General features: G+C 37.1%; 1 protein-coding gene across 1 annotated transcript in view; it reads right to left on the bottom strand.

The window, feature by feature from the left end:
• The window catches only part of CRB1 (crumbs cell polarity complex component 1), a gene marked incomplete at both ends in the record, with an annotated part of 205,449 nt that extends 195,628 nt beyond the window's left edge, over window positions 1-9,821 (bottom strand). The window contains one exon of the mRNA XM_080698743.1: window positions 9,749-9,821. Coding sequence (XP_080554869.1) covers window positions 9,749-9,821 — 73 coding nt within the window. The remainder of the gene's footprint in view (window positions 1-9,748) is intronic.
• Between the last annotated feature and the right edge of the window lie 3,557 nt (window positions 9,822-13,378).

Genomic DNA, 13,378 nt, shown 5'->3' on the forward strand with positions numbered 1-13,378 from the left:
GCAGCACAATTACAATAGTCAAATTATGAAACCAGCCTAAGCCAACAAATGGATAAAGAAAATATGGTATATGTACACAATGGAATTTTCCTCAGCCATAAAGGAAAATAAAATTATGTCATCTGCAGAAAAAAAAATGGATGGAATTAGAGGACATTATGCTGAATGAGATCACACAGCCTCAGAAAGTCAAGGGTCATATGTTTTCTCTCACATAAGGAAATTAGAGAGAAAAATGTGAAGAAATGACTTGAGAAAAATGAGGAGAAAGAACAATAGAATAGTGGAAAATACCAAGGGAGAGAGGAGGGAAGGGAAAAAGGAGTTGGAGGAAGGAGACAGACAAAATCATGTTATATTCATATGTGAAAGTATCACTACCAATCTCACTGGTGTGTACAGGGAAAGAGTAGGGGGTAGCAAAGTAGAATGCAGAGGGAAACTCACCAACTGATGTATGCTTATATGAATGTAACACTTTGAATCTCACAAGTGTATAATTAGTGTACCAATAAAATAAATTTTAAAATAGTGAAGAGTACTAAGACATTTGCCTGTATTGATGCAATAATTAGAATCCCTCACACCAGATTAAGTACTTAGAACTCAATGAAGGCTGTTTAAGGAGTAATTGGGAACTAATGAATTGGAGCTGCCCTGGAGAAATGAGGCTAATCACATAAACCTGATTAGATGGGGACTAATCAGTTATGTACATTTGGTTCAAAATGCAAACTGAACGAGCCTCAGAGTTGATGGCTTCACTGAGCTGAAGTTGCAACCAATCAACTTCCTTTGGACCACACACGTTCAGTGTGCAGAATAACTAGGACTTCCACAGCCCTGTCTGGAAATCACGAGACCTCTGCTGGGTGTTGCTGAGCAAATAATGTTTGTCTCATACATTTCTTAGGGATAAGTAAACTTGGCACTTGATGAAGTCTATTGAGAATCTTAGGTTCAATTATAAATCTAAAGTTAAGACTTGATAGAGTATTGCACATATACTGTGTGTGTGTGTGTGTGTGTGTGTGTGTGTGTGTGTGTAGTGCTGGGGGTTGAACCCAGACCATATCTATCCCTGAGCTACCCTTAGCCTTATTTTTTTTTGTTCTGAAATAGGGTCTCACGAAGTTGCTGAGCGCCTCACTAATTGTTGAGGTTGGTCTTGAGCCTACAATCCTCCTCCTGTCTCAGCCTCTCAAGTCCTGGGATTATAGGAATTCACCACTATGCCTACCTTATCATTTAATTATTACAATACCCGGATGCAGTTGAAAATAATCACCATTTCTATTCTGGAAATGAGAAAACGAAATATTTCACAAAACAAGTCACACAGTTGGCCACTGAAATAAACATTCTCATGTTTTAAGTATTTTTATTTTTATTTTTATATTAGAGTACTGGGGATCAAACCAGAGGCATTCTACTTCTTAGTTACACCACTAGCTCTATATTTTATTTTTTATATTGAAACAGAGTCTCACTAAGTTGCAGAGGACATTGCTAAGTAGTTGAGGCTAGCCACAAATCTACAATCCTACTGTCTCAGCCTCCCAAGTACTGAGATTATAAGCATGAACCACCACATCTGGGTATGTTTTACGTGTGTGTGTGTGTGTGTGTGTGTGTGTGTGTGTGTGTGTGTGTGTTACTGGGAATGGAACCCAGGGGCTTTCTACCTCCGGGATACATCCCCAGACCTATTTTACATTTTATTTTGAAACAGGGTCTCACTAAACTGTTGAGAGCCTCAGTAATTAGCTGAGGCTGAATTTTTCAAACCTGTATAATCCTCCTGTCTCAGTCTCCCAAGTACTGGGATTACAAGCATGCACCACCACACCCGGTTTTATGCATATATATATATATTTTTTTTTTTTTTGGTGGTACTAGGGGTGGAACCCAGAGGCTTTCTACCTCTGGGTTATACTCCCAGACCTATTTTTTTATATTTTATTTGGAAACAGGGTCTCACTAAGTTGCTGAGAGCCTCACTAAGTAACTGAGTCTGGCTTCGACCCTGTGCGATCCTCCTGTCTCAGCCTCCCAAGCGCGGGGATTACAAGCATGTGCCACCACGCCCAGCCTTGCTTTACATATTTTTAAACTAACATCTTTCTAGTAATTAAAAATAACATCTTAAAAACAACAAATGTTTACTTAGTATTTTTGCAAATAGCAGATTAGCAGAAGCATTACAAAATTTATTGTTAGGTCATCAAAATTACTTTTATACTAAATTTTTTTAAAAATATTTTGAGTTATGATTAGTAAAGATATTTTGTCTACTTATTAAAAATGTCAAAACTATAGCAATATCAAAAATATTATGATCTCTTGTAATCCCTTTATTCCATGACAATTGGTATTAAGAGATCTTCCTCCAGAATTTTTCTTTAATAATCTGTACATATTTTTTTACCATAAATTTAATACTGTACATTATACCTCCTATAACCGTTATATTGGGAATTAGGAGTTTAAGGTATATGGTGGGGAAAGGCACAAACATTCAGTCCTTACCAATGAAGAAGACACAGTAGTTACAGCCAACCTCTACCAAACATGTAATGGGAGGAAGACAGAAAACAGCCCTTGTTATTTTAACACCAAGAAGTTGGTTTGCTACTCTAATGAAACCTAGTGACGCTGGCCATAGAGCGAGTGTGGTGAAAATCACTCTTTATTTATTCATCAATGTCTGCGATTCAATTGCTTAAAATACTCATGAAATCATAATAGGTAGAACTTAAAGGAAACCTAGTAATTATGTCATCCAACCCTCTCATTTTACAAGTGCTAAATTAGAGGCCCAGAGAGTTTGAATGATCCATTAATGCATATACAGCTAAGTAATGACGGGCCAAAGCAAGAATCTGAATTTACTGATCCTCCTTACTTAAACACTGATGCTGAGGATAAACATTTGTTCTTCTGCTACACTTAGGGAATGCAAAACAGGCACTTTAAACTATAAATATGCATAAAATCCTATCGATGCATTACCTATCGGGAAAAGCTGTTGCTGCTAACCTACAGCTCATTTTTTCCAGGTTTGGTGCATGACTTTCTAAGAGCTCGTTTTGTTTTCTCTCTCTGTGTTCAAAGCTACAGATTTGCGGCCACCTGACCAGACAAAATCACTCGTATGGAGCTGGTCTCTGAAAGCAAACGGGGCTATGTTGAGATTGAACCCCAAACTCAATGTCATTAGCCCCCCTCCCGCTCTCGATAATATGCCTAAAGTATATTTAAAAGTTTCAAAGAATCTTGAATTTAGAAAAAAAATCGTCCATTTAGGAATTATCAGAACAGCATAGAGAACCAAATGGATTATACAAGGTGAATCTAGGTTACACTTTAGCAGTTCCTGCCTCTGAAGACTTTAGTTCAAGAGTGGGATGTCAGTGGAAATTGGAAACATTTTGTGGGTGGGCGGGGGGGGGGCAGTCTGGGGATGGAACCCAGGGGCATCCAAGTCTGAGATACAACCCTTGCCCTTTTTTTTATTCTTTATTTTTGAAACAGGGTCTCACTAAGTTGTGACGGGCCTAAATAAATAGCTGAAGCTGTCCATGAACCACAATTCTAGGGTCTCCTCCTCCTGAATGCCGAGATTACAAGCGTGCGCCACCACACCCGGCCGGAAACATTTTTAATTTGCAGAATTATAAAGATGGAATGGATACTTGGTTATCTAGGAGTATTTTTCCCCCTAAGAGGTTCCCCCAACCCCCTAAGTTGTACTGTTTGCAATTATTCTACTGTGTCTGATTTCCAACTAACGACCCTTTAGTAACTGGTTTGAAAAATTCCTGAGTGCTTATCTTTCAGCTTTTGTGAGCTGTTTAGAGGCTTAGAACTGGACAAACCTATGTTTAAATCTCAGTTCAACACCCTATGTTTTGAAATATCTTGAACCAACTTTTGTCTTAGGTGTCTTTCTGGACTTAATAATAGCTACTATGATTATTGCAAGAATTAGGGATACTGATGATAAAACCATTTAACCTCTTTTAGGATGCTCTGTTTCACTCAGTCCACTCCAGTCTTGTTGGACACCTTGCAATACCTTAAATGCTGTAGGCACACACCTGCCTCAGGACCTTTGAACCTGTTATTGTCATTGCCAAATATGATTCACTGAGATACTCTTATGACTCACCTGTTCTCTATCTTATCCTTTCCTTCTCTTCATAACATTTACCACTGGCTCATACTTAAATATTTTATTTTTGTCTATCTTAACAATATTGGTTTTGTCTATCTTAAAATATTGGTTCATTAATTATTACAGATCTACCATACTAATGTAAGATGTCAATAATAGAATAATATGAGATATCTCCACTCTATCCTTTATCAGACTATTCTAAAATAATGACATAGCTAGACGTGGTGGCACACACTTGTAATCTCAGCACCTGGGAGGCTGAGACAGGAGGATTGCAAGTTCAAAGCCAGCCTCAGCAGCTTCATGAAGCTCTCAGCAACCTAGTGACATCCTGTTTCCAAATAAGAAATAAAATCAAGCTGGAGGTATAATTTAGAGGTAGAATGCCCCTGGGTTCGATCTCCAGTACCAATAAATAAATAAACATATAAATAAATACATACATACATGCCTAAATAAATAAAATAATGATATATATTATAAAATGACATATATTAAATGATGTAAACATTAAAAATAATTAATAATAATGTCAGTAGGATGGAAGATTCTTATAGCAAGTGCTACAAAAATTTTTATCATTATTTATTAAATAACTTTGAGCGACTATTCTGAGTTAAAAAGTTACTACCTGTTGATGTGGTTACACTTTTAGTAAGACACACATGGTTCCTACAACCATGTTCTATGTTCATAGGTAAATATAAATAAATCAGTACAAAAATAAACTTTTAGAATTTTTTAAATTTTTTTTATTTGTGCATTATATTCATACAACTTATTGGGGTAAAAAACTTGTGTGTACAAACATGTACTCATCGCTGATTTAACCCCGACCCAAATCCCACCCCATTCCCTCCCCATCCCTCCCTCCCTTGCTTGGCTTAGTGATTGACTTCGATATGTTTAAGTACATTGTGAGCTTTAGAGATTTTCCTCTTCCCCCCTCATTTCTCCTCCAACTTATAGAATTTTGATGCATATTGTAGAATAAAAAATGCAGAGTGCCATGTAGGTATGGACCGTGAGGCGACATTTAGTGTAAATAGACAATGCTGTAAAAGGCAAAGAGTAACCCTCTTTTCATTTGATCAAAGAATAAACCTGGGTTTCCTCAGAGATTTTCTAGCAAACCAGCAATGGAATTGAAAATAGAAATAAAAGCTCTGACCTTTTTCATCCACTTAAATATCAAAATTTGTAATTATAAGACCATGAACGGTAATTTTTGAAAATCATCAAAGATTTAAAAAGTAGGCAATTCTTCAAAAAAGAAATCTGGTTTGCCTAAGTATATAAAAAGAGAAACTAGTACATGGTGGTGAACACTTGTAACTCCAGTACTTGGAAGGCTAATGCAGGAGGACTGTGGTTCGTTGCCAGCCTCAGCTACTTAGTGAGGCACTCTGCAATTTAGTGAGGCCCTGTCTCAAAATAAAGAATAAAAAATAGGGCTGGGAGTATAGCTTGGAGGTAGAATGCCCCTGGGTTCAATCCCAGTACCACAAAAAAAAAGAGAAACTAAAATTAATTCTGTTATATGATGTAGGAAACAGTGGGTGATCTTCATGAAGATGATAATTATTTATGAAGAGGCAAGAATACATTTTTCTTACAGTAATAATAATGTAGGTACTTTATAACATGCTGCTGTATGAATATTAACCTGCAAAGTGAATACAAGGTTTTCCATTTTTCTACACATTCACCATTGTAGAATGGGTGGTTACTCCCTCATGGGTAAAATAAACTTTCTCAGGACTACTCAGCAAATTCAATTATTTTTTGGTAATGGCATTAAAACTAAATGAATCAGGTCATATTTTATCTTTACAAATCCTATTTGTTCTTTATAGTTCTAGGTAGATGAGAAACAGACATGCTCAGTTAATTATATTCAAATTTCATTTTTTAGTAATGACTGATGGATTCTAGAAGATTGAATGCTTCTCCAAATTCTTTGAAGTTGTTAAAGTAAAGAATAGTTTTATAAAACATTTTATTTACATGCTATGACAGTGCTTTTAAACATGGACTAAAATGATTACTTTTAATTTAATCTGGATATGATGCTTACATTGAAAATATTCAATTTATCTCCAAAGTTCTGATAGACTAATGGTTGCTTTGATATAATTGTTTCTTTAAAAACTCTTTACAATAGATTTCTATCAAGGTCTCAAATAGAGTTTATTATAAAGTCTCTCATTGTTTAAAACAGTCCCCCAAATAATGAGTCACAGTAGTCTCACACCAATAAAATTGTCTCTTAATAAATTAAAAGTGAAAAATAATAGCCCCCTGAAATTATTAAACTACCATAGATCCAATGCCTTAGAACCAATTTTGCAAAATGGTGGAACAAGAACAGAAACCATCAGGAGGTTGTAGAAGCAAATTCTCTGCAGCTCCGAGCAAAGAAAATGTCTTCCTGCTCAGGAACAGGAATGAATGCCATTCCTGAACTCCAGAAAAACATAAAGGGTGCAGGGCACCGGACAAACAGCATAAATAGTGTCCCCCCTCACCCCACAGGAGAGCAAAAAACAACTGAAAAAAAGAGGTGACTCTTTTTTCTTAGGTGTTAGAAAATATATTTCAATATTCAAAAGAAAAAAATAATATGATATTCATTTTTGTGTATGTGTGGTACTGGGGATAGAACCCAGGGGCATTCTATCTCTGAGCTATACCCCGGCCATATTTAGTTGTTTTTTTTTTTTTTTTAATTTTGAAACAGGGTCTCTCTAAGTTGCAGAGGGCCTCAATAAGTCACGGAGGCTGGCTTCAAACCTGTGATCCTCCTGTCTCAGCCTTCCAAGTACCGGGATTACAGGTGTGCATTGCCATGTTAATTTAATCAAATAGGGTACTCATAAATGAAATTTACCATGTGCTTACGATGCTCTGAGCACAGAGCTCAGGTCCTTAGGCATTATGATTTCATGGGAGTCAGTTTATGTAATCTAAGAGCCCAGACTGCAGAACCAGGCCGCCAGCATCAAGCCTCAGTTCTACCATTCACTAGTAGCAGGCCTTGGGTAAACTAATAAACCTCTATATGCCTTAGTCTCTCCAGCTGTAAAAATGTAATCAATCATAAATCCTACTTGAGACGGTCTCTAGGTGGAAATATCACTCAAAAAACTCATATTGGTTACCTTCGCTTAAATAATTTTTGATGAGAGGGAGATGTTTAAAATGAACTATTTTGATGAGTCTTAGCATCATAATGTAGTAGAATCTCAAAATAATTTATTGTATAATTCAGAGCTTCTGACCACCTACATTGGAAGTGGAAAGCTTGAAAAAATTATAGGCTCCAGGAATGCACTCCAGACACACTAAATACCTGTGGCTAGACTAGAGAGGCTGCATTTTAAAGAAGCATCCCAGCTTTCTAATGAGTATCAAAGCTGAAGATATATCAGTACAGTGATTTGAGTCCTGGCTTCTTATTCTGGAAATTGTAGATGATTATAGTAATATCTGTCTTAAAGTGTTGTTGTAAGAATTAAGTGGGATGTCTCATATATATATATATATATATATATGTGTGTGTGTGTGTGTGTGTGTGTGTGTGTGTGTATATATATATATATATATATATATATATAATGTTTAACATGATTAACCCTTTTTACTATTGGATATTATTTTATTCATTTTGCTGGGACCTAGGATTCATTTCAGGAAGATTAAGTAATAAGCATGGAAAAGAGACCTGGCAATAAGTTGCTGAAAGTTTTAAAGTTAAGTTAAAAAAAGAAATGGTAAATAAAATAGCCAAACTAAGTGTTTTGACTATAAAGGCAATATCATAATACTTTGCCAGCAAATATGTTAACACAGATCAGAGTCTGCCTGCGTAAAAATTGAACAAAATGAGGTTTCAGATCAACTTCCCTAATAAAATACTATACTGGAAAAAAATCAGAGTTACAAAATATTTAGAATCTATCATTAAAATCACTCACTCAAAAAAAGAGAAAGCAAATGCTGTATATATAATTAAACATTCATAGTTATGGTATACTCCCAACAGGTTTATACTTTAGAAGTTACATTTTCGTCTTTCTCTCTCTTTTTTTTTTAATGTGGTACTAGGAATTGAACCCAAGGGCTTCTTAGCTACACCTTCAGCCCCATTTTTTTTTCTTTTGAAACAAAGTCTCACTGTGTTGCTTAGAGACTTGCTAAATTGCTGAGGCTGGCCTCAAAACCTGCAATCCTCCTGTCTCAGCCTCTCAACTAAGAGGATTACAGGTGTGCGCCACCACTCCTGGTTCATATTCATCTTCTAAAAGCAAACAGCCTCAGTCTCTAGAAATTTTAACATGTATTGCATTTGAATGCCAAAAGTCTTTGCTACGAAATATGCCATATCATTTCATCTTACATATTATCTGTCTCGTTTCTTTTTCCTCCCTTGTGCAAATCTCAACACAACATATCTCGCCCCGGCTTCCTATTGCATGGGGATCACTTTAAGTTTTGAAGAGGATGAATAAACTATTTAAACAACAACTCTTTAACAGATATAGCTCTAAAAAATATTCCTGTGTATGTATATGTATATGTTGTAACTCGGTATTTTACCATTGATGTTAGAAGCTTGACTTGTTTCTGTACTTTGCCCCATCTCTGATACATGTTCAACTGTAAACTATACAAGTATCAGCGACATTTGTGTGATCGCAGAAAGTGGCCCCGATTACACAGCACATGCATTAAAGCCAAGTTGTCTTGTTCAAGGGCAGCTGCTCTATGCTTTGCCTTATTGATATTCAGATTTAACAGACACAAATCACACGACCCCTTTGACAGGCACACACTCTCCGAGTCTTCCTTGCAAATGTGCTCAATAGCTACTGTCCTTCATAAGCACACAGCTGAGACCATTCGTTCTCCTCTGATTTTCTGTTCTGTGTTACATCTGACAAGACCATCCCAGAAACATTGCTCTTGTTTGTATTTGGGGAGTTTTGGGAAGATCGTATCTTCATTTATAAAACAGAAGCACCTAACAATAGGTGCCCATTTCTCTGGCAAAAGAGATACTTTGAACCACCATCCTTTGGGAAGCATCGAGACTATCCTTATGATTATGAGAGCAAATGTTGCCATCGAGAATTCTTCAAAAGTGAAAATAAATACATAGCACAAGAGACTAGAATGTAGTATAACTTACAAGTAACTTCCTTTTAAAGGCTATCAACTATAAAGTATCAAATCAATTTTGTAAAAGTGCAGACACCAAAAAAAATCTTTATTATGTGACCATTTCATTCTCCTGTTCACCACGAAAAGGGTTATTTATTTAAAAACAAATCCACTCTGAAATATTTACTGGAAATCACTAAATCATAAAATTGACCGTTCACACTGACTGACATCCCAGATTCATTTAACAGAGAACACTTGCTGATACCAAACAGAAATACTTTTTTTTTCCTTGGCATTGCATTCTATAGAACATGCAACATAATGAACTACTAGATAGAAATATAATATGCTAGAAACAATCCAGGAAAAGTGGCCAAAGTTTAATAAACTGGAAAAACTCACTCTTTATGTAGATGATCAGTGAGAGACTGAGGTAGAAGATAAGACGGTGGTGGTGAGTTTTCGTGCGTGCCATGGTCTTACGTAGAAGGCATCCCCTGAGTCCTTCTCCTGACCCTTGTCCGGCTCGGCTCAGCAAGGGGCAGGTGCCTCAGAGGCCCTTGGTCCCACCCCTCTTACCAGAGCTACTTCATAGACTTAGATTCAAAAAGCATTTGTGCTCCTTAGCATCTTCTTTCACAGGAGGATGGGGTGAGTTTTCAAACCTGGTACAGATTCTTTTCAGGCTGGACCGGATTCATCACCCTCTGGCCTTGTCTCCTAGTTTTCTCCTGTTCATAATGCCCCTTCAGAAGGGCCTCAATTCAGTTATTGTTTTCACTCACTTGGTAGAAGAATTAATTTCTGATGACAGGTTTGGCACACAATTATTATTGGTCTGGCAACTTTTAAAGGAACACCCACACACACTCCTGTGTGTGTGTGTGTGTGTGTGTAGTAATCTTACAATGCAATTCACCAGCAAGTAAAATTTTCTGTTCCTCAACCCTACTCTTAAATTCAGTCAGATTTCCATTACTGATAAAGTAGGCCAAGCTAGAACAAAAATTAAATTATTACAGAAAATGGACAGACCTCTGGAGATTTAGGAATAGGTTTTCTCAATAAACCCACAGCCCATTTTATACCCGGCTCATAGTGTTCTATCCTCCAGGATTTCTTGAATTTTTGTTTTACTATAAATCAGTGCAACTGTTGGCTTATTATAAAATATACTTATATTAAGTGCCATAGAATTTTCCCTCAGATTAAGTTGTTCAAGTCCCTGAAGCTGTGTTATCCCTGGACACTGTTAAAATAGCTGCTAGTTAAATCAGAACATCTTATTTTCTGATGGGTGCTAGTGCTAGTACATGGCTTAACATGTAATTTATATGAACAATTCTGTGTAATTTCTGTAACTCTATTAGATGTTTAACCACATAACATGTATTTTGAAGTTTTTACATTTCCTGTCATGTATCTAAGTAGAGCATATTATTTCCATAATCAGCTTAATATATTTTAGCAATCATATTTTCTGCTGTCCCAGAGGAATTTTACTTGTTAAAGTAGGGTTTATCCTTTAAAATTACTGGGTTTGATGAGGTGCTATGGCATACACCTGTAGTCCCAGGCTGAGGCAGGAAGACCACTCGAACTCATGAATTGAAGATCAGCCTGGGCAATACAGTGAGACCCCTGTTATAAACTGTAGCAAAACAAAACAAAACAAAAATAAGTAAACTAATTGAATTAAGAACAATCATTTTTAAAGATTTTTCTTGGAGAAAAGCGGGGATTAAGAGCCCCGCTAACAACCAATCTCCATTACCACAAAATCAGCGCCTTTCATAGCCAGAAAACAACATCAGCAGAGAAACAAAAAAATCACCAGGCCCCAGAGAGAAAGCAGACTGAGAACAGAGCTCAGAGCCACATAGGAGATACACCGGCCTCACGCCCGAGGACGCGGCAGCAGCGCCATACTGCCGGCGGCAGCGGCGAGTTCATCGGACGGCTATAGCAAGCCGAGGTGAGCCGCTGCGGAACAGCCAGGTGGGATCTTTCGGCGCAGGAAGCATCTAAAGCTCCCAGTGGCTGAGCTCAGCACACGCTGCAGGGACTCAGAGTGGAAATCAAAATCAGAGAAGAAAAAATATGCCAGCCGCATGGCCGAGGGTGTGGCAGCGGCACCATATTGCCACCGGCGGCAGCAGCAGTGCATTCACTGAGTCCAGTACAGCTAAATCTGCGAACTCAAGAACAGTGAGTCAAATTGTGGGCCCCAGAAGAGAAATCCCAGTACTGTACTCCCTGGGACTTGACCCAGTGGGGGAGTGGTGGTGGCAGAGATATCACACCATAGGAGAACGTGCAACCTGGCACCACCCATAGTTTAAAGCAGCCTCTATCGACTCCCTGGGTCGGAGACTCTGTGATACAACCCAGTAAAGGAGTAGTGGGGTCTGAGATACTACAGACTAGAGATCCAGGGCACCTTAAGTGAAGTCATAGTGACCCAAGGGAAGAACCCAGAGAAGGCACAAACTTCCGAAATCATGGGAAAGAGGAATAACACTGGAGCAATGAATGCCCACAACCCCACAACATCAGAACCCGATAAAACAGAAAATCAGAGATTTCTAGAAGATCAAATCAGGAAAATAACTGTATAAATAATAGAGGTGCTTCGAAAAGAACTCAGAGAGAGCCAAAAAGAGATAAAGGATGCAATTAATGAAGTAAAGGCCTCAATTCAAAGCACAAACAACTGATTACACCACATGGAGAACAGAATCTCGCTCTTAGAAGATGATCATTCCAAAAATGAACACATAGTTTCTAATCTAGAAAAAAATATCCGACAGCAGGAATCTGACATTGAAGAAATATGGGCCCATTTTAAGAGAGCTAACCTAAGAATAATTGGAATAGAGGAGGGAAAAGAAAGTGAAACCAAAGGGATCAACAATCTCTTCAAGGAAGTAATAGCAGAAAATTTTCCAAACATAGAGCAAGAGGTTGATACACAGATCCAGGAAACTTATAGAACTCCCTTTAGACAGGATTGGAGAAGAGGATCCCCACACCACATAATTGTCAAAATGACCAATGTGGAAGCCAAGCAGAGAATCTTAAAGGCAACAAAAACAAAGGGCCAAGTGACATTCAGAGGCAAACCAATTAGAATCACTCCAGACTTCCCAAACCAAGTCATGAGAGCCAGAAGGGCTTGGAGTAACATATCCCAAACTCTGAAAGAAAACAACTTCCAGCCAAAAATTTCCCACCCAGCAAAACTTTCTATCAAATTAGAAGGAAAAATAAGAAGCTTCCACGACAAACAGAAACTGAAGGAATTTATGTCTTCAAAACCAGCGCTAGAGAAAATACTCAAAGAGATTAACTACAAAGAAGAAATAGGTAACACACACCAGAACCAGAGAAACAAGATTTTCCATCCAACAGACAACTAAGATTGGTTATCTGTGGAGATTCATTATTTATGTTAGTCTTTTACCTATCTCTAAATTGTATTGCCTTTATTGTTGTTAATTTTTAGGATTTCTAGTTGGAATATTAATATACCTTCAGATATAGCATTTGGAAATATTTTATCCAATTCTATTAGTAACTTTTAACTCTGTTTACATTGTCTTTGGATATACAATTTTTTTTATTTTTTAGGGAGTTTTTATACTCTTCTGTTGCCTGTGCCATTGAAATCATATCCAAGAAATCACTGCCAATTTCAATGCTGTGAGGTTTTATGACCCAGATTTTCTTCTAAAAGTTTATAGTCTTAAGATTTATATTTAGGTCTTTTATCTATTTTGAGTTAATACTTGTATATGGGATTAGGTAAGGGTCCAATTTTATTCTTTTCCATGTAATTATTATTTTTCAACAATATTTAATTAAAAGATTATTATTTCCACCACCAAATGTTCATGGAAACCTTGTCAAAAATAACTTGACAATATAGGGAAGAATTTAGCTCTAGGCTTGTATTTAACTCCAATGGTTTATATATCTGCCTTTAGAACAGTACTACACTGTTTCAATTATTGTAGCTTTATATGGTTTGAA

The sequence above is a fragment of the Muscardinus avellanarius genome (genome assembly GCF_963383645.1).
Source record: "Muscardinus avellanarius genome assembly, chromosome: 7".
Classification (NCBI taxonomy): domain Eukaryota; kingdom Metazoa; phylum Chordata; class Mammalia; order Rodentia; family Gliridae; genus Muscardinus; species Muscardinus avellanarius.